Raw genomic sequence first — 19,980 nt, forward strand, 5'->3', positions numbered from 1 at the left:
AGAGAGAGAGAGAGGGGGGGGGGATTTATTAGTTTAAAGGCACTATATTTAAGGTATTAAGGCATTAATTTTCATAAAGTTGCTTTGAAACTTTTTTTATGTGTTGAAAATAAAACTACACCATATAAAAATGAAAATATGCACTTGTTACTGTAAGGTGCTATTTGTACTTAATTTGATCTGAAAATGACTTTCATTGTATTCAGTTATATTAAATAATGTTTTGACTTGAATATAGTTCATTTAAAAAAGAAACATGATGCATTTGTTTTAGGTGATCTGATATTCCTACGGTGTGATTTGACTTGACTTAAAGCTATAAAATAGTTTTGAAGCTTAAAGCTTCTTGAAACAATTGATTCAGTTGTGGGTCTGAACAAAGCCACTAGAATATGATAAAATAACCACTAAAATTGTCACCTCATGATGACTAATGTTTGACCGATATGTTTTTCTTTTTTTTTTCTTTTTTTAAGGTGATATTGATATCTACGGAAAAGGCTGGTAAATGACCAATATAATGCTGATATACTGTATATACACTCACATAACACTTGATTAGGAACACTATGGTTCTAATAAGTGCCCGACATGGTCTTCTGCAGTTGTATCCCATCCACCTAAATGTTCGAAGTGTTGTGCATTCTGAGATGCTATTCTGCTCACTACAATTGTACAGAGTGGTTATCTGAGTTACCGTAGCCTTTCTGTCAGCTTGAACCAGTCTGGACATTCTCTGTTGACCTCTCTCAAGAAGGCATTTCAGTTCAAAGAACTGCAACTCACTGGATGTTTTTTTGTTTTTGGCACCATTCGGAGTAAACTCTAGAGACTGTTGTGTGTGAAAATCCCAGGAGATCAGCAGCTACAGAAATACTCAAACCAGCCCGTCTAGCACCAACAATCATACCACGTTTGAAATCACTGTGATCACATTTTTTCCCCATAACTGAAGCTCCTGACCCGTATCTGTGTGATTTTATGCATTGCAGTGATGCCACATGATTGGCTCATTAGATAATTGCATAAATAAGCAGGTGTGCAGGTGTTCCTAATAAAGTGCTCAGTGAGTGTATGTACAATTGTATTGATGTAGTACAATGGTATTAGAGCAAATAAGCTGTTGATTAGGTAGTTGACATTCAATGTGCACAAAAAAAAGCTGAAACACAATTTTTTAAATTACTTTACTAAAAATTAACTCAAAAATATTTGAACAACAAGGCTTTTAGTAAAGTTTGGAGCAAACACAAGTGGAACAAACACTTCTGGTAGTCAGTCAAGCAGATAACTTTTTTCAGCTATTGCTAATCATATCAGTATGACAAAACAGGCCCAATTAATCAACGTTACATTGGTCACTTGAAACAAGAAAAGGAAATCAGCTATAGACCTCAATGTTAATATTTCCAGCAGAGCCATTCTGTATTTTATTTTATATTTATAGAAGATTTTGAAAAAGATTTACTGTTAAATGTTAACCAGACATTTAGCTTAATTGGAGAGATTGTAATAGGAAAATGTGTGCATGCCAGACCACCCTGCCCCCTCTATCAGCTTGACTTTAAGATGGTCACTGCCCTTGAGCTGTCACATGCTTAGTCCATAAATATCACCTTGAGTCAAGCCCAGACAGGGCCACAGAGGGCCAGCGTGTTAGAGTCTATTTACAACAATCAGTTCACAAAAAACCCCAGCAACAAGCAGTGACAAAGAAACCGCTCCATCCGTTTTTTCAGTCAGATAAGAGTCGCTTTTAATCAAACAGCATGCAGCGGCATATTCCGCTCTGAAAAAGCCAGACTAATTATAAATTAATTCAATTCATATTTGAAGAGTCTTGTCTGCCCATCTCCATCGTTTAGATAATTGAGAGTGGAATGATTTTGACGGCGTCACTAAGCATGTGGTGGTGTTTAGAATCTGAATTTAAATCAGACTGACAGACACTGACCGTGCAGATTTTTAAAGATGAGGTGAATAGAACACATTTAGTCCATTAGTGGTAGAATCTATGTACAGGCCTTAAATAAATCTTAACTCATGGGGTCTGTGGTACCAAACTGTCTGGATAACATCTGTGGTTTTCTTTGACATCTTCTTGTGTCTGTGGGTTCTAAGAGTCTGCGAGTTGGAACCTTATCTATTTTACTTAATGATCTGCTTTGCTAGAATCATGCATAATCTGAAAATATAATAAATCTTTTATTACATATATATGTTGATGTATAAATAAATATATAATATTAAACGAAAATATTAATGCAATAGATATACAATAAATAATCATATGTATATGAATAACTTTGATGCATAATAATAGATAGAATGTATAACAGTAGAATAATATGCATGTATTTATACATAATAAATAATACAATATATACAGTATAAAAAATGGATGTAAAATGTTTGCCTTTTCATTTGTTTTGTTCTCAGCTACAAAAACAAGTCTATGTAGTCAAATAATATAGTACAATATATAACTATGACAACAACATAACAGCAAAAATGCAAAACAATATATACATTTTGATAATGTACAACACTGTCATATCAAAATGTGTTCAGTACTGTTTATAAAATTATGGTAGTGCATACAATATTTGTTAAAATGCCGCAGTGTATCACTGTCAATTCTCGGTATTGACATAAAATCTTTTAATATTTTATGACTGTTAAGATTCAAAATTCTTTTGATCTTCCAGTGATACTTGGCTCTGGATTAACAGTAGAGTTTGAAACTACTCTGTGCACACAGAAACATTAAAAACAACAATAACATATACATACAGTTGGGCATAATGTTGGATTGTTATGCTTTTGTTAAATGCTGATTAAAACGTCAGAAAGGCATATGCCATTTATGGTAATTAAAAAATATTTCCTTACACTTAAAAAGTCCATATAATCATAAAAAGGACAGAAAACTGTGTTAGTGACCATCCATTGCTTTTTTCATGCATTGCCTGGTTTGCACCTTATTGGCTTAGAGCTCTGCAGCACTCTGTGGCATTGACATTCTCTCTCTGAAAAACAGAAGAAAAAAATGCTTTTTATCTCCCTTTGCAAAAGCTGTGCCCATTCATCTGTGTTTTGTCATCTTGGTGAATCAACTAGCCTGAGAATGGGTATCAATTTTTAATTTTTTATGTGCTTTTAGTCAATAGTAGCTTTATTATTGCACACAACTCAGCTCCATTATACAATACAACACAAGAGAGCGTTGCAATTATTTTTTGTGAGCTCTGAAATGTTAATTTATAAGTGAGCCAATCAATTCAAATTAAAACAAACTATGACATGACTGTAGAACAGTTTTACCAAAGCAATGGCCAATACAAAAAACACAATGAAATTTATACAAATACATAGAAGAGAAATTATAGCCCTTCAGTATGTCCCACCCAAACTTCCATTTCCAATTGTAAATACGTCAACACAGGACAGAAAACTGCACCCGTCAAGCAAAGTCATGGGGTCTTTAAACTCTATTTGGCCCTGCTGGACATATTTCTAGAAAGTAATCTTTTATATTTATCATGTGTGAGTTTTTATTTAAAAGAAGATCAGTCTGTGTAAGCATGTATAATCTCAAACCTTGAAACAAATGGACCATAGTGACTAGAACATGCTAAGACTAAACATATAAATGAATTTGTGAGCTGTTAAAGTGTTGTTGATTCAGTTCATGTTAAGCTTTATTGGCAAAACAAAAGATACATTTCCATTGCATTATTAGACACTATACATACAGATATAAAACAAATTTAATGCTGAAGTTTCATTTTCTGAAGTTTAAAATCCCAAAACTATTATTTTCTCTGGCAGCCGTTCAGTCTCTATCACGCACACGCTGGGTCTCTCACGCACGGTTTTGCTTTTGACACTCACTGGTCCAGATGACAGTGAGTTAGCATTTTCGAGCAATGCGAGGAGACACAGCAGCTTTCCCCTATCTTTCCCACACCTAGCTCACCACTTGGGGTGAAGTCTCCCTTCTCCATATAGTAAATCCGCTCCCATGTTTATTATGCCCGGGACATGCGTTGCATGTAATGAATAAGCGTGCACTGCTCCACACAATCAGTTTCTGTGCTACAATGTGCAGTCAAGTCGAACATGTGCCTCCTGGAAATTTATATATGCCAATTTTAGCCACATAAAGAGGGGAAAAACATTAGTGAAGTGGATAATGCATTAATTGCGTTAATTTTTTTGAACGTGTTAAACAGTCAACTATTAATCTCAGAAATTAACAAGTTAAATTTCCCAGCCCTTATTATAATATAAGTTAAAGACATTAATTAAGAGTAGCATTTAACTAAATTTTTAAATTTAAAAAGAAGACCTAAAATACCAAGCAGGGGCTCAAATCGATTAATCGTTTATTGAATCACATTTACACAAACCGTCTGAACGAACAGATTTACTAGAATGAATCAGACTGTCCAGCATAAAGAGGACGGTTTAGGATGAATCGACTCACTTAAATGACTCAGACTTTCTAACACCACATGATAGAGATGATCGTTTAGGACGAACCAATTCACTTGAATGAGTCGGACTTTCGAATGCTCGACTCACTGAGAAGACAGTGTAACACGTTTGTTTACAGCCATACAGCTGACCTACTGTCACTACTTCCCAACACTGCCTACATTACACAAATAAGGCAGGTTAGGAACTGTTCAGACAGAATGCGTACTTGTGCTAAAAAAAACTAGACTCAGCGCAATGAAGAGAACAAAACACAGATGTCTCGAGACTCGTTTTTATAAGTTTACGTTTTTTTTAACCTTTGTCTAAAAAATGTGGCGCTCCTGCACAAGACGCTGAAAAACAGCGTTTGCCAAAGATGTCCATCTAGTGCATGTTTACATAGGAAAACAATTGAAAAACAGTGTGGACGGATGGAAGAAGCTAATACAATAAAAACTGTTAATAGATCTGCAGGACACTAACACCATGTCTTCTCTCCTGCAGTTCTCAGTGAAGACCTACATTCCAGCTTGTATTTTGTCAATGCATCTCTGCAAGAGGTAGTGTTCGCCAGCACCACGGGGACTCTGGTTCCCTGTCCTGCAGCAGCGGTGCCACCTGCTACCCTGCGCTGGTATCTGGCCACTGGCGAGGAGAGCTACAATGTCCCAGGGATACGCCATGTCCACCAAAACGGCACCCTCCAGATCTTCCACTTTCCTCCGTCCAGCTTTAGCAAAGTGATCCACGACAACACTTACTATTGCACAGCGGAAAATCCTTCAGGGAAAATCAGAAGCCAAGATGTTCATATTAAAGCAGGTGAATGTTTGTTTTAAAAAGTTTAAATATATTTTAGATTGTATCAAATGTTTTAAAATGCATGGCCATATTATTTATACACTGCAGAAATTAAGAAATAAATAATCTGAGTTTTATGTCTAAAATAAGTGAAAATATCTGCCAATGGAAAAAGACAAGATACACTTATATTGTAGATGCATTCTGTGAAAACAAGTCTTAACAGTGAAGTCATTTTTTAAGTTAAAATACTTTTTTCTGTTCCAGTTTCAAATGCATAGACAGCTATAAGTAACTCATTCTGAGTTCCCATGAAAAGTATGAACACAGTTCTTTGTTTGAGAATTCCCAGGAGCCCAACATAGCATCCCTTGGTTCAACCAATATTGTGAGTTTGGGGCGGGACTATGTGTTTGGCCAACCAATCAAAAACAGGGGAGTGTTCAGGGAAACCTGTTTGAGAACAGCAATTTTAGCTATTCCAGTTTGTTGATGCTAGTGAGACAGAAATGACACACTTCACCTTAAATGTCTCATGTAATTTTGCTTCTCAGGTAAATTTATATAATGTTCAAGATGTTTAGATATTTATACTAAAAAACATGTCAAAGATACTGATTAATTTTTTTTTTTTCAGTGTATGGCTCTTTACCAATGACATATTAGCTTGAAGTATAAATCTCAAAGCTTCAACTCTCTCTTTCTTTATAGTCTTACGAGAGCCCTATACGGTCCGTGTGGCAGACCAGACCGCGATGAGAGGCAGTATAGCGGTCTTCAAGTGCATTATTCCTTCCTCAGTGGAGAACTACATCACTGTTGTGTCATGGGAGAGAGACACCGTACCACTCGTCTCAGGTAGGACACTGTACATTCTCTTGCATTTTAGCTCTAAGGACAGAAACATACTTTACGCAAGTATGGAAAATACAATGGCTTGGCTAACGCATTGCGAATCATGTTAAACATACTTTATGTGTGCTCTTGCATTACTGTTGCAGCAACAAACCTCAGTATTTAAGGGGGCGATAGAGTAACCTACAAATGTATGTGCCTTTAAATGTGGTTTTACCCAGGTAGCTAGTTATAAACTTGTCAACTTTAACTTGCTCGGCAAGATTCTCTTCAAACTGTTCTTCGGCCATGACAGTAGTTGACCCGAAACAGAAAACTGACCATAGAAATGGTGGTTTACGCATAATTTATTGCTCACTATAGCGCCCCTTGTGGCATAGCTGAGAACACAACGCATTCTTGCATTCTTTTGTGGTCTGACATTCAAAATTGAGCCTTTGCAGCAAGAAGCATATGCATTCATGCACTTGAAACAAAGAATGTTTCAGAGCTGAGACTTTCAACTCAAAGAGATGCAGATCTTCTTACCTTATTACGGATTTTAATGTGCCTGTGCACACCTTAATATGGCGTGATGTTAAAATGTGTACAGACATCCCTGGGGAGTGGTGCAGTTTTGATGTTCCTAAGCAAAATTCAGCCAATTAGAGTTCCCCGACTCTGGTTCCCCATGATTTTAATATGCCCAAGCCTGCTCTTGAGAGCACATCCACATATTTAAGTCGTTTCTTCTCCTATTGGTGACAACGCAAGATTTATTAGTCTCTAACTTCGCATGTTGTCATAGTAACGCTCTAAAAAAGAGCTCCTCTCTTGGCTGTTTAATCCTGAAGAAGTGGACGGTGGCAGTCGTGTCACTGAGCTTCACTGTACTGACCCACTTCCCTTCCAGGGGCAGCCAGCGAGAGTGCATTTTGAAAATCCACATCAGTTAAATAGAACACTCATCTACACAACTGTTTCCCCCCCTCAGGGCTGGCGGCTCTTTTTATGGAGCATTTAGCAAATTCAATAAAGACTCAAAAGTCGTTTAGACTGGGAGTGAGCGAGGATATTTTCCATCGATGTGCCACATTTTTCTGTACAGGAAAAGATACTGATGAGATATATGAATCTTTTATTCATCTTTAGAGAGTAATGTGACAAATGTTCCCCTGGAGCTGACAGAGGGGATGGTTTTGTCGCAATATCCTAAATTACAGTCTTTAAATTCTTCAAACATCTCATGTCTAATGCTCAATCTCAATTTGTGCACACATTTTATTCTTACAGTAGGTTATATGAATGTCAAAGCTTATTTTTACCGGAGATGGATTTATTTTTATGTAGATCGTGACAAGAGAGACATTGTGCAATGAATTTGACAGATGTCGGTCATTTAATAGAGGCTGTCACAAAACATTAGCTTGCGGTTGTCTGCGCCCCTTTTCCGTGCTAAATTTTTCATAATGAAAGCAATATGTCTGCAAACAAACACAGTTTAAACACAGTTCAGTGCATGTGGAACATTTGCACTTTTCAGCACAGGCTGTTGAGATAAAATATACTCTGAGACTGTTTTTGTTCAAAACATATGTTTATTTAAAAATAAGTAAATAATCTTGGGGATTTATAAACTGAACTGGGGCAACACTTTTTCATCCGTATTTATCTTACCTAACACATTTACTGTAACTAACATGTTAACATGTAAAAAAAAAAAAATGGTTCATAATGTGTTTATTTACATTAAAAATAGTATTTAATTACATTAAAAGAGGTATTTAAATTACATGGCCATGAATTCCTTCTTAAAGATGCAGTATGTAAGATTCAGAAACCCTTGTTATTAATGACACCTGTGGCCATTAAGTGAACTGCAGCCAGCTACCTGTTGCTCGTGCTCCACAGGGACGTAAGCAAGCGAGCATCGGCCAAAACAATGACGTAACATATAAAGAGACTGAACGTGATCCACCGGCATCATGCTGACAAATAAGGTAGCATAATTAAAATTACACAGTTATGATTGTTTTACTACAAACTTTGAGACTAAACTAAAACTACTTATCAGCTAGCATAGCATACTGATACACACATACAGCTACATACTACCGAACTATACCAGACAGTTTACTGTTGCACTGCACTGTTATGTTGCACTATTTAATGTTTTATATGTCATATGTTGTACTACGATCAAGAAACCAGCGTATTTGCTTAAATTGATCCTGTATTCCTGACTTTTAGTATAAAGAGAAGATCGTTGAAATTATTTGAAAGTTACGAAGCAAGGTAGCTTGCAATTCTTCAGCATTAGCAGGCAAGATCAAGTTAGCTAAAATTACACAGATCAATCCTCATGGCACTATATTTCACATGCTTTGCAGTTATGTAAGCTTACCTGTCCAATAAGAAGAACGCCAATTCAGGGTTGGTTTTGATCCCCAAAACCGAACGAAGGTCCCTCCAGGAATCAAATGCCCTGCTGATGTTCACTCTAGTTTTCGCTCGACCGCGATCACGTTACTGCTTAGCCAGACGGGATTCAGTAGATAATTGTTTTTTTTGTTTGTTTTTTTGGCTTACTCTGAGTTTGTATAGGAGTTGGTGTTGTGCTGGGAGCCGGCTGTTTGCTGGATTCCATCTCTAAGATAACGTTACCTAGTGTTGCAGTTTGTTGTTGCTGTTGAATAGCAGAAGAGAAGCACTGAGGCAAGGCTCTCGGGAGCGTGCATAAACGTCACATACTTTGGATTTTCCCGGCAAAACCAACCCGCTTCCTTCGCATGAAAATCAGTCTACAGTCTTTAATAGGCAACCTAGGAAGTCCGGGAAGGGCTCATTTTTTAAGTTGCATTAAAAGCTGTTCACACATTGGCAAAAAAAAAAAAAAAAAAAAAAGAATATTACATGAAAATTTTTACATACTGCGCCTTTAAGATCTGGCTGAAGAACAAATATAACCTTACATCCTCAACTAACATATAGGTTTCGATTAGCTTTACTTTGAAAATAAAAACATACAAAGTAGGGTCATGGTTTATGAAAACTGAGAAAGAAAATTAAGATCTGCTAAAGTCTGTATCTTTGTCAATATCAACACACTTAAGAGAACAATGGCAATCTAATGTAGAACTGTCTTTTTACACAAAATAAATGTAGCCTAAAACCGAAAAAGAGTGTTATGTCTGTTTTTCCATTTTAAAATGTTTTTATCCTCCCATTCAGTGAGTGCAACATTTGCCTTCCTTATCCTGCACACATTAATTTGCACACAGCAGCCAGATACTTATGCAGATATTAATCATTAGAAACGGTGAACAAACTGATTTAATGATGTTCGGGATTGAGAACGATGTAGAACCAAACACTGTCAGGATATATGCATAGGCAATTTCAATGACAATTCACATAATCTTTTTACGAGCACTACAGAATAAAAGCACATTTTCCTATGTATTTTCTTTGAAGGTTCTGTTTTCATCATCGTTTTGCCTCTTGTGAAAAAAGGTTGTACATATGAGCTGACATCACTTCTTCTGTAACAGCTTTTTTTTTTAAGTCTGTAGTTTTGACTGCACCCAGCAGCTAAGCAATTTGTACAAATATATTTGAGTGAATAAGACGCAATAAAATGTGCACACACAAAAGTTGCTGGTTCATGTTTTGGAGAAGATTGAAAATGAACTATGTCCAGACAAGCTTAAAGGTTTCATCATTAAAAAAGTTTAACTCTTAAAGAAATGAACTGTAATTTTGCAATATATGTAGGAAATCATGACCACTCACTTTAAAATGAAGAGTCCGGTCATATCAGTAACCTTATAAAATATGTTTTATTCTACATGGAGCAGGTCCGCACATGGGGGCTGCCATGTTAGAATCACATGACCAGTCAAATACTACTCGCTTAATCTCAGTAACCGTCCTGTTATTTGACACTTTCACTCATTGATTAAAGTAATCATGGCTGGGGCCTGGGTAGCTCAGTGAGTATTAACGCTGACTACCACCCCTGGAGTCGCAAGTTTGAATCCAGGGTGTGCTGAGTGACTCCAGCCAGTTCTCCTAAGCAACCAAATTGGCCCGGTTGCTAGGGAAGGGTAGAGTCACATGGGGTAACCTCCTCGTGGTCACGATTAGTAGTTCTTGCTCTCAATGGGGCGCGTGGTAAGTTGTGCGTGGATGGCGGAGAGTAGCATGAGCCTCCACATGCAGAGTCTCCATGGTGTCATGCACAATGAGCCCCGTGATAATATGTGCGGATTGACTGTCTCAGAAGCGGAGGCAACTGAGACTTGTCCTCTGCCACCCGGATTGAGGTGAGTAACCGCGCCACCACAAGGACCTACTAGGTAGTGGGAATTGGGCATTCCAAATTGGGAGAAAAGGGGATAAAAAATTTAAAAAAAGTAATTATGGCTGACTGTGAATACCAGATTTCTACAATGGCATCCGAAACTGAAAACTAATTATTTTAAATGATGCTGCATCCAAGCCATTAAGTGTCAGTGTAAATCCAAGATGACACAAAGACAAAAGTTACTGAGTGCACCTTTAAACACGTGTGCTCCTCCGGAAATGGACCACAGATCGCTTGATGGCAACCAATGCTCAAACACGTGTTGAGTGTTGCTAAACTCACCGCTGAGTTTTGTGCAGATAGCGTTCGGATGTTTACTGCGATTTTATCAAGATCATTTGGAAGGTCAGATATAAGTGATTGGCAGGCCACATCAAATCACTGACTTAATTATATTAAGACATTACATCGTACCGGGAGACTCTGAGAAGTGGTAGTACGCAAGAAAACTGCCAGTACTCTGTAGAGTCAATTATAAAAGTGCATACTGCCCCACTTCTAGCAGTGTCTAAGACCTATTCTTCTGTGATGCCTTACAAATAAATAAGCTTTCTAAGCGATCTCACATAAGATCTCACATAAGATGGGGTAAAGCAATCTTCTTTTATAATAAAATATTCATTTATAGATCTGTTTTTCTGTCTGGTGAACTTTTGGACATCAGGTAGCTACACATTTTTGCCAAATAGTTTGTTTTCAAGTGTTAGAATTCCACATTATTAAGGCTTGTATCATGTAAAATGGATATAACATCACAGTATACATTTTTAAATAAAAACTCGCCAGCACGATGCTATGGTGTTATGGGTGGTTACCAGAGTGTTGTTATGTGGTTGCTAAGGCATTGCTAGGGTAATCTGGTTACTTTCCAGTCCAAATAAAAAGAGCCCACCCTATGTCTCTATTTTATCCTGGTACCATGATATGGCTCGGGTCCCTCCTTGTACATCCACAGGACCCATTTCATCGTCTGCCAGGTGAAAATCATAAGTCTGGCCACTTAAAGTAATAGTACACCTCTCCTAAACAACATAACATAACACAAACAGTGCAGGATGAGTTGATAATTAGGGTTTTGAAAACACCTAACTTTTCAGTGGCTTTGGTTCTGGAAGTATTTTTACTATTATTTTTCTCCATAGGAATTTCATAACATTCTTTAATAAAGAGAGTTGAAACAGCATAAATGTAATGCATATGACTCCAGTGGTTTAATACATGTCTTCTTAAGCGATTGAATCAATTTTGTGTGAGAACATACCAAAATATAACTCCTTTTTCACTGTAAATCTTGCAATTGCATTCTCTAGGTACAATCATGATTTCAAGCTCGATTACACTTCCTAGTGCTTGACACATATGCAGAGCTCTAGATGGCAATAGGAAGTGTAATCAAGCTTGAAATCATGATTGCCAAGGAGACTGCCGATGTCAAGATTTATTGTGAAAAAGGAGTTATATTTTGGTCTTTTCTCATCCACAACCGATAGGATTTTTTTGTGATTAACATTTTTTATTGATTCATACATTAAACATATATACAAAACATATATACACAGAATCAGTATTTAACCCCCACTATTACCCCTTCCCCTCCCAATCCCCAACCCCACCCCCACCCTGACCCTCAACAAACATTCCTGTGGTCACATATGTGTATATAAAAAAAAAAAAAAATATATATATATATATATATAGAGAGAGAGAGAGAGAGCCCTCCAAAAACACCAAAAATTTGCCCCATTTCCCCACAAACGTGTCCAAATTCCCCAGTCTTCAAGATGACCCTTCTTCTATAGCCGCCACCACTCCTGAAATGGGGGCGCTCCAGACGACTTCCATCCCCTTAAAACAATTTGTCTGGTGATCATGACACTGGTTAGGACCAAATTTTTTATGTGTTTATTTATTCTATATTGATGACCGCCCCATTGCCTAAAATACAGAGTCTGGTGCAAAATGAAATTTGAGTGCCCAATACGTCACACATAAAACTCTGAAACTTCAACTAAAATTCTTGGATCTTAACACACCACCAATAAACATCGGTTGTGTCTCCATCTTCTGATTGGCATCGCCAGCAGATGGGTGTGATTTTAAGACCAAGACTATACAGTCTAGAGGGGTCCAACAGAATCAATTTAAAATCTTGAATTGCATAAGACGCACCCTTGCATCTCTAGATGCAGACTTGATGTTTTTTAGAATCCTAGCCCTCACTCCCTCCTCCAATCCCAAGTTTAAATCTTTCTCCCATTATCTCTTGATAGAAGTTAAAGCTCCATCTTCCAGACTCTGAATTAGCAGGGAGTAATACACTGATGCCTCATGACCTTTTCCAGAAGCAGTAATCACCACTCACAGAGTGACTGCCGCTTTAGACCTGCTACTCCCAAAAAGTAGTACAGAACAGGTGGCGCAGCTGTAAATACCTAAAAAACTGAGATCTGGGAATCCCAAAATGTTGAACCAAATTTTCAAAGGATCTCAACACTCCACTCTCATATAGGTCACTGAGTGTATTAACCCCCCTCACAATCCACTCTGACCAGCAGAAAGGGGACTTATTAATACATAATTTTGGGTTCAGCCATATGCTCGAGACAACGTTTAAATAAATGTCCGAATTAAACACTCTGGACACTTTTGTCCATACCGAGTGCAAATGCGAGATAACAGGGTGTAACTTAACTTCTCCGGTTAGTTTGATAGAAAGGCTTTGCAATGGTGAAATAGGGGCAAGAAATTCCTGTTCAACACAAAACCAGGGAGGGGCTCTCTCAGGTGGAAGCGACCAATGAGCCAAATGTCTGAGACTGAATGCATAATAATAAAACAAAATCTTGGGTAGGCCTAGCCCACCTTTGTCAGTCGGCCTATGCAGCTTACTGAAATGTAATCTGGGACATTTACCATTCCAAATGAAGAACTTCGCTATGCTATCAAATTGCTTGAAATAAGAGAGGGGGACATCTATAGGGAGAGACTGTAGCAGGTAGTTGAATTTTGGAATACAATTCATTTTAATAACATTAACCTTCCCAATCATAGATAAATGTAATGAAGCCCACCTGTCCACATCACTCGAAACTTTTTTATTAAAGGGTAAATTTTAACTCTAACTAAATCACACAAATTTGCTGGGGATAAAATGCCCAAATACTTAATGCCCTGTTTGGGCCGCTGTTTGGGCGCCCGGCTGAAAAGCCGTTACCAGGCAGTACGCTGTGAGAGCCAAAGCTTCGGATTTAGACCAATTAACTCTGTATCCCAAGAATTTAGAAAAGGAATTAATAATTCTGTGGAGGCAAGGCATAGATCTAGTAGGGTCGAAGACGAATAATAAAATATCATCTGCATAAAGCAAAAGCTTATACGCCACACCTCCCGCCAGTACCCCTGGAAAATCATCCTCCTTTCTTATCGCGGCTGCTAATGGTTCCAGGGCAAGACTGCCGGGTGCCTCTATCCAGAGTAAAATAATCTGAAATTAATCCATTCGTTTGTACCGCCGCTACCGGATGTCTATAAAGTAATTTAATCCAACCAATAAAAATATTCCCGAACCCGTACATTTCCAAAATCTTAAAAAGATAATCCCATTCTACCATATCAAATGCCTTTTTGGCATCAAGTAAGATGGCAGCGACCGGAGTCTGATCATTTGCCACTAACCACATAATATTGATGAAACACCTAATGTTATCAGAAGAGTTACGGCCCTGAATAAATACCACCTGATTTAAATGTATAAGAGATGTCATAACTTAATCAGATAGCCAAAATTTTTGACAATATTTGAACGTCTAGCTGGATCAGGGAAATTGGACGGTAACTCTTACACTTGCTTTTTAAGAATCAAACTGATCCGGGCTTGTGTCATGGTTGGCGGAAGCTTTTCGTTCTTTAATGGTTCCATATAAACTTCTAGCAAAAGTGGAGCCAGTTCTGTAGCATAAGATCTAAAAAACTCAGTGGCAAAGCCATCTGGCCCCAGAGCCTTGCCTGTAGGCAAGGCCTTAATTACCTCGTCAAGCTCCTCCAAGGTTATCTCAGAATCAAGAGAATTTTTTTGCTCAACCATCAGTTTAGGAAGTTCTAATGGTTCCACAAAGTTTCTAATATCCTCATCAGTAGACGAAGACGTGGAACTATAAAGATCATGATAGAATTCTTATTAATATCGATGGCTGAGGTAAATATTTCACCACCAGCAGATTTCACTGAGGGAATGGTAGAAAAAGACTCTCTCAGTTTTATATATCTAGCCAGAGGTTTTCCTGCCTTGTCCCCCGACTCAAAGTATGACTGTCTTGCCCTGAATAGCCAACACTCCACCTTCCGCGACAAAATAGTATTATATCTGTATTTCAATGGGGTCAATTCTCTGAGGCCATCAGACGACATTCGGCACTTCAGCTCTGCCTCGGCACTTTTAATATTCCCTTCCAAATCCACGAGTTCTCATGCTTTGGATTTTTTGGTGAATGAGGCATACTGTATGATCCGATCCCTAAGAACCGCTTTAAGTGCCTCCCAAGCCACACCCATAGAGGACACTGAGGACCAGTTGGTCTCCATATAAACATTGATTTCAGCCTTTAACATTTGTTGGAATTCAGTATTTTGCAAAAGGGATACATTAAAGTGCCAACTATATGATTTCCTTTTCTCCATATGTGGCAACACCTCTAAACTCACCAGGGTGTGATCTGAGACTAAAATGTTTCCAATTAAGCAATCAACAACAGATGAAATGAGGAACTTAGATATATATATAAAAAAATCTATTCTAGAATAAATCTTATGGACTAATGAGAAAAATGTATAGTCCCTACCGGATGGGTTCAAAAGTCTCCAAATGTCTGTAAGACTAAGATTTTTACACATCCTGTGAAGTGTCAATGTTGCTCTAGGGGTAAAACCGATAGGATTACTTCAGAAGACATGGATTAAAACACTGGAGTCTTATGGATTACTTTTATGCTGCCTTTATGTGCTTTTTGGAGCTTCAAAGTTTTGGTCACCATTCAATAGCATTGTATGGAGATCTTCTTCTAAAAACCTATGTTTGTGTTTAGCAGAAGAAAGTAAGTCATACAGCACCTGGTATGTTATGAGGGTGTGTAAATTATGAGAGAATTTGCATTTTTGGGTGAAGTATCCCTTAATTTCTTTTGAGGCAGTGAACTAACTACTAATCTCACTCAAATGACGTAATCAAATCATAATCAAACTAATATATAGTGAGTGATTATAGGTATAAAACAATATTTTGGGGTTTATTCCTAATATTCAGATATTTATAGTTAAATTATTATTTATGGGGGAAACGAAGGGGATTAGTCATTCCGGAGCCTGTTGCACTACAGTATATAGTGATGCTTGCCTTAGTAAGCTCCACTAATGACTGAAATACATTCATTATTGTTTGGTATTGCACAGGTGTTTTAGTCACAAGGGATGCTGGGAAGATCTGGTTGCAAGCGGCTGTGTTATGCAGCGGTGAGCCATAGAACAAACTGCTACAGGCACTTTAGAGGGTCCTTAGCATTCCACTCACACCAACCCTCACACTGAGACCTCTGGCCAGAGAAACCACTAAAGAGAGAGAGACAGAGACTTTCTGTTCCATTTTTCCTTCTTTCTGATTCTACCTTGCTCAGATTCCGCAGTTCTGTCTCTCTGACGGACAAATGCAAGTTGGTGCAGAAGGATTTGGTGCATTACATGATCCGTGGGTCACAAAAGATGCTTCATAGTATGTGTATGCAGTGAGTAAATAAAAATAATGAAAATATATTCTGCCCTGTCTGCAAAACATCACTTTCAAAATTGTGTAAACAAGACAAAATACTGATTAAGAAAATATTTTTCTTTTTCCTTATTATTATTATTATTATTATTATTATTATTATTTTGTTTGTTTTTTTGCAGTGTACATGATTTATTCATAGATTATATGCTGTAAAGAATGTCAGTTTTTGCTTTTTCTTTTTGAGTGAGCAAATCCCACCTTGAGGCTTGTGTGTCAACTGAAGCTGGTGCTATGGCTGAGAATTTCCATGTTTTCCAGTTTGTGTTGTTGACATTTTGCAAACCATTAAGCAGCAAACAGACTGTAGTCTGAAAATCACAAATCACACCCGTTGCGGGGATAAGCACGCGTTTAACCCAACGCCCATTTAATGGGGGGAATCTAACGAGGCCCAGCAGTAACGAATGGATTCATTAGTGCTAATCTGCTCCATAAATACTCAGAAATGCTCAATATTTAGAGATGCAGTGGGGCTGAGAGCAATCAATACAAATTCTTACTAGGGGTGATTGGTATGACCAAAATCTTATATCATGGTATTCATGGAGTAATATTATATCAATGTAATGCTATATATCACAATATAGTTATTTTTACTAAGGAATTCAAAGTAAAATGCTTTGTATTTTAATAATTATTTGCTCATGCCTTCTTTTTATAATCCAGTGAATTAAAAACTTGACTCAAAGATGAAAAATACTTAATCTCATTTGATTCTCTTTTTTTGTTTGGAGCTTGATGGATGCAAACAAAAAGATAAGATTGGTCATAACAAAATGAGTAGGTCTGGCATCAGTGCAAAAAATGGCTTTACATTATATAACCAAAGATTATAAAAAGGGATAGTTCTGATTCTAAATTCTGATTGGATGAGCCACATACACAGCTGTTGTAGGTTGCGATATATTTACACTTATCAAGTAATTTATCAAGTTGTGACATTGCTCGCAAAACGTAAACAACTTAACATTCACCCTGACCTGTTTGGGACATGTTTGAATCTGTATTATAACTCAACGTTTCTTCATCAATAACATGTCCTGCCCACTTAAAGCCTTGCAAATTCTGTATAGCTGTCACGGTATAAACGGTAAAGCAACTAACAATTTAAACAGGTGTTTAAACCTGTCCATAATGTTTTTAACTGGTCCCACTGTGGATTTACTCAGAACTGGGTGAGACTGAGCTCTCTCCTCCGCAGACGTGCAGCGTGTTCTGTGAATGACAGGCAGGATTGGGGGCTCTTGTCCTCAGTTTTTCCCTGTGATTGAAGTATTGTAATCTTGAGAAAAATGGGTCAGCCATTCCGCAGAGGACAAAATGTGTAAACGAGCAAACCAGAGAGGAACTCGCTCTGGGCTGGTGAGTGATGCTCTCTGCAGCCAAAACTGTTAAAAACCTTTTCTGTACATCAATGCTCAGTGAGCAGAATTGCAAGAATTCCCATCCCTCTCTGAATCCATGTGTCTATTCCCACTCAGACAAAGATGAGAGGCTTTGCTGGATAAATAAAAGGGATACTCTGTAAAGGAGCAGGAAAAAATCAATATCAGTGTGCATTAATCATGCTGCCTGTGCCAGAGAGAATTATGGCTACATAGAGAAGTGCATGTGTGCTTTAGGTTCTCAGGCAAAGGCTTACAGGTTTCTCAGCTATCAGACTGTGGTGTGGTGAGCAGTTAGGTATACTATCTTTCATTTTTGCATATTACATTTCTGTATTAATTCAACCTGTTGTAATATTTTTCTATGCAAGGATCATCAGTAAACTGATGGTTAATATTTTTTATTGTTTCAGAGATGGTACTTCATAAACTGATCAGCCTAGGATAAGGGAAAACTAAGCAATTTTAAATTAAAATAAAGAGAATGTAATATATATATATTTTATTCTGTAGTGTTAGCTAAGCTACATCTCTCCAGCACAGTCCAACAAGTCTACGGATGACAAGACAGCAAATTCCTATTCAGTTTATTCTTGGTCTTTGGAAAGATCTTATTTTGATTTAAGTTTTGACTTTACAAGGTTACAGTCTAATCTTTGATTAAATAGCCTTGATTAAATAACCACTCGTACACTTGCGTGGACATTGTATTTTCGCTTTGCTATACGCAGTGCATAATTTAATTTAAATCGACTGATTTCAGTTCAGGAGACTCTGGGCTGTCAGTAAATGGTTAAAAATTCGATGTACAGAATCATGTGACAAAACAACATGGCTCCAATCACAGCGGATTTTGTCTTTGAGAGAAACACCAACAAAACTACTTCTTGTAAGAAACCTAATTACATTTTTATACTGAAACCTGTTTGAGCAAAAAGTTTAGAGTCTCTAGTTCCCTATCTGTCACTCACTCGACGTTGTGTCAATGTAGTGACACTAGGGGTCACTCTTGGTAGCCCAAGACACCTCTGGTCTTTGATAAAAGGCCAATGAAAATTGGCGAGTGGTATTTGCATGCCACTCCCCCGGACATACGAGCATAAAAGGAGCTGGTATGCAACCACTCATTCAGATTTTCTCTTCGGAGCCGAATGGTCATGCTCATTGAGCTGAATACTACTGTTCATTCACCTCTGCTGGATCTGACGGCGCATTTCAGCGGCTTCTCCCTCCTCTGCACTGGTGCACTGCAGAGAACGCCCCTGGGCGCTTCAGCAGAAAAACAAGAGAGTATATTTTTTTGAAAGAGCTTTTCCTCCTCTAAAAGAGTATATATTTCTCTAAAAGAGCAGCACACACAGAACGTCTTTTTAAAGATGCCTTTCCGATTGTGTGTTATTCCTGGTTGCGGTCATTATCTCTCAACTTCGGATGGTCATGATCGCTGTCTTTCGTGTTTGGGCGCGACCCACACAGAGGCAGTGTTTGTGGATGGTTCATGTGCTCACTGCGAGAACATGACCATGGCAACGTAAGAAAAGCCCCAGCGGCTCCCCGCATCGGTCCTTCAACCTACGGGTATGAGGCCAGCGTGGCTAGCACTGGGGGCGATTTGGGGACCCCAATGGGATCATCTCTGCCGGGTATCCCCCCTCGGACCTCCCATTCCCCAGCACGCTCGTCTGCCCCAATCGGGCTTCCGGATGAGTTTGCCGGCTCGTCTCATGGCGAGTCTGGCTTCTTCTTCGGAGCCCGTGAAGATGATGAGCTCTCGAGCGCAGCATCGGAGAGCGGGCTTGTCCAGTCGGACGCAGAAGCCTCAGCTGGGCTTCCCCCTTTGGGGATGATTGCCCAGTCACAGGCCGATGCCGAAATGACGGACATGCTTTCCCAGGCGGCCACGAGCGTCGGGTTAGAGCGGAACCCTCCACTCTCCCCTGAACCCTCGCGGCTTGATGATTGGTTCCTGGGCTCGCGGCGCCGCTCAAAGCAGCCACACCCCGCTCCAGTGCCATTCTTCCCGGAAGTGCACGAGGAGCTGACAAAGTCGTGGGAGGCACGTTTTACTGCCCGGCCCCAATTCCGCAGTTTCCCCGCTCTCACTACCCTCAATGGCAGGGTGGCCAGGGGCTATACGGCGATTCCCCTGGTGGATAAGGCGCTCGCAGTGCACCTATGCCCGCAGAGCATATCTGGCGCGGACGCCCTAAGCTCCCATCCAAGCCCTGTAGGCTCACGTTGTCCCTGACGGCTAAAGCCTACAGCGCTGCTGGACAAGCCGCCTCTGCCCTGCA

The 19,980-nt window shown here is 38.8% G+C and overlaps 1 protein-coding gene across 2 annotated transcripts in view; it reads left to right on the forward strand.

Annotated features, from left to right (window-relative positions):
* LOC127433955 (cell adhesion molecule DSCAM-like) overlaps nt 1-19,980 on the forward strand; it is a 112,966-nt gene that overhangs the window by 13,103 nt on the left and 79,883 nt on the right. For both annotated transcript variants that reach the window (XM_051686345.1, XM_051686347.1), the window contains exons 2-3: nt 4,987-5,304; nt 5,995-6,141. In XM_051686345.1, the coding sequence (XP_051542305.1) occupies nt 4,987-5,304; nt 5,995-6,141 (465 nt within the window). The remainder of the gene's footprint in view (nt 1-4,986; nt 5,305-5,994; nt 6,142-19,980) is intronic.

The sequence above is a fragment of the Myxocyprinus asiaticus genome, chromosome 43 (assembly GCF_019703515.2).
Source record: "Myxocyprinus asiaticus isolate MX2 ecotype Aquarium Trade chromosome 43, UBuf_Myxa_2, whole genome shotgun sequence".
NCBI classification, from domain to species: domain Eukaryota; kingdom Metazoa; phylum Chordata; class Actinopteri; order Cypriniformes; family Catostomidae; genus Myxocyprinus; species Myxocyprinus asiaticus.